This window comes from Vigna radiata, unplaced genomic scaffold (assembly GCF_000741045.1).
Source record: "Vigna radiata var. radiata cultivar VC1973A unplaced genomic scaffold, Vradiata_ver6 scaffold_1459, whole genome shotgun sequence".
In the NCBI taxonomy this organism is placed as follows: domain Eukaryota; kingdom Viridiplantae; phylum Streptophyta; class Magnoliopsida; order Fabales; family Fabaceae; genus Vigna; species Vigna radiata.
Genome location: NW_014541855.1, coordinates 1 through 1,916, shown reverse-complemented (window position 1 = coordinate 1,916; position 1,916 = coordinate 1). Strand labels below are relative to the sequence as shown.

At 40.8% G+C, this 1,916-nt stretch overlaps 1 protein-coding gene across 1 annotated transcript; it reads left to right on the top strand.

Annotated features, from left to right (window-relative positions):
• Nucleotides 1-6: 6 nt before the first annotated feature.
• On the top strand, nt 7-1,905 carry LOC106778619 (hexose carrier protein HEX6; the record flags this gene model as incomplete). The annotated part of the gene is made up of 2 exons (XM_014666601.2): nt 7-417; nt 843-1,905. Coding segments are annotated over 2 exons (1,474 nt in total), but the record flags the coding sequence as incomplete, so codon positions are not given.
• Nucleotides 1,906-1,916: the final 11 nt, after the last annotated feature.

The window sequence follows — 1,916 nt, the reverse complement described above, 5'->3', positions numbered from 1 at the left end:
GTCCAAAGCAATGGTAAGATAACCCTTTATGTTGTGCTGTCTTGTATGATGGCTGGCATGGGAGGTGTCATCTTTGGCTATGACATTGGTATAGCAGGTGGGATTACCTCNATGGATTCATTTCTGAAGAGATTCTTCCACAAAGTGTATCTTAAGAAAGAAGATGCCAAAGTCAGCAACTACTGTGTATTTGATAGCCAACTGNTGACCTCTTTTACATCCTCTCTCTATGTTGCTGGCCTTGTTACCACCTTCTTTGCTTCTTATGTCACCAAAGCCTNTGGCCGCAAAGCATCCATTTTGGCCGGCGGCGCCGCCTTCCTNGCCGGTACAGCTCTTGGAGGNGCAGCTTTTAATGTGTTGATGCTCATATTTGGTAGACTTTTGCTTGGAGTTGGAGTTGGTTTTGCAAACCAGGTAGCTATCTTTTCCTTCATTTTTCTGCACTATTACAAGCATTTCAAACATTTAGTACAACTTAAGAAACTTTTCACCAGGAAACCCCTCTTATAGTAACAACTTAGGATGTCTTTCTTGGTCTCCCTCTCCTCATTACAGAAGATTAAAACTATGTAATTTACTTTCCTGAAATTTGGGATCTAGCTTCTTTTTTGCAGTGTTGACTTAGACTGTTGAAGACAAAGTGAAAAATAAAAGAATAACCATTGATTATGATTTATGATTTATTTCGTGCTGGTATAGCTTTTAGGATTACTGCAACATCCAAATTACACGTCCATAAAGGAACTTTTGGTGATTCTTATGCCTTCTAATATAAGTTGATGACTACTTGTCTGCAAACAAGGAAGTAATTTCTTTCAAATTGTGTATTGATTATGTAGGCTGTTCCTTTGTATCTATCTGAAATGGCATTACCACGACTAAGAGGAGCAATCAGCAATGGCTTCCAATTAAGCATTTGCATTGGTAGTTTGTTGGCTACCGTAACCAACTATGGAACAGAGAAGATAGAAGGTGGGTGGGGTTGGCGTGTGTCTCTAGCCATGGCAGGCGTACCAGCCACAGTCCTAACACTAGGTGCACTTTTCCTCCCTGAAACTCCCAACAGCTTAATCCAACGCGGCCATGACCATCAAAAAGCCAAGTTAGTACTTCGGCGAATTCGAGGCACAGAAGATGTGCAAGCAGAACTTGATGATCTTATAAAAGCAAGTTCTTCAAAAGCCAACAGCAAACAATCGTTTAAGATCATTTTCAAACGAAGATATAGGCCTCAGCTTGTGATGGCAATAGCTATGCCATGTTTTCAGCAAATGACAGGGATAAATGTCATTGGTTTCTATGCNCCTTTACTTTTTAGGACAATTGGGTTAGGAGAAAGTGCATCGCTGTTTTCAGCTGTGATCACGGTAGTTATAGGTACTGCCTCAACATTCCTATCAATGTTCATAGTTGATAGACTAGGAAGGAGAGCCTTGTTCATGATTGGGGGCATTCAGATGATTGTATCAGAGTTTATAATTGGTGGTATAATGGCCTTTCATCTGAAAGATCATGGTGGATTAAGTAAAGGGTATGGTTTTGTGGTTTTGGTTATGGTATGCATATATGTTGCTGGGTTTTCATGGTCATGGGGGCCACTGGGTTGGTTAGTGCCAAGTGAAATATTTCCTTTGGAAATTAGATCAGTAGGGCAAAGCATCACAGTGGCAGTGAGCTTTATCTTCACTTTNGNTGTTGCTCAGACTTTTCTGGCCATGCTTTGCCACTTGAAGTCTGGGATTTTCTTCTTCTTTGGAGGATGGGTNGTGNTNATGACTATATTTGTGTACTATCTTCTGCCAGAGACNGCAAGAGTGCCACTTGAACAGATGGAGAAAGTGTGGCAAGAACATTGGTTTTGGAAGAGAATAGTGACTGAAATGAATGATAAAGAGCATAAACGTGAGATATCA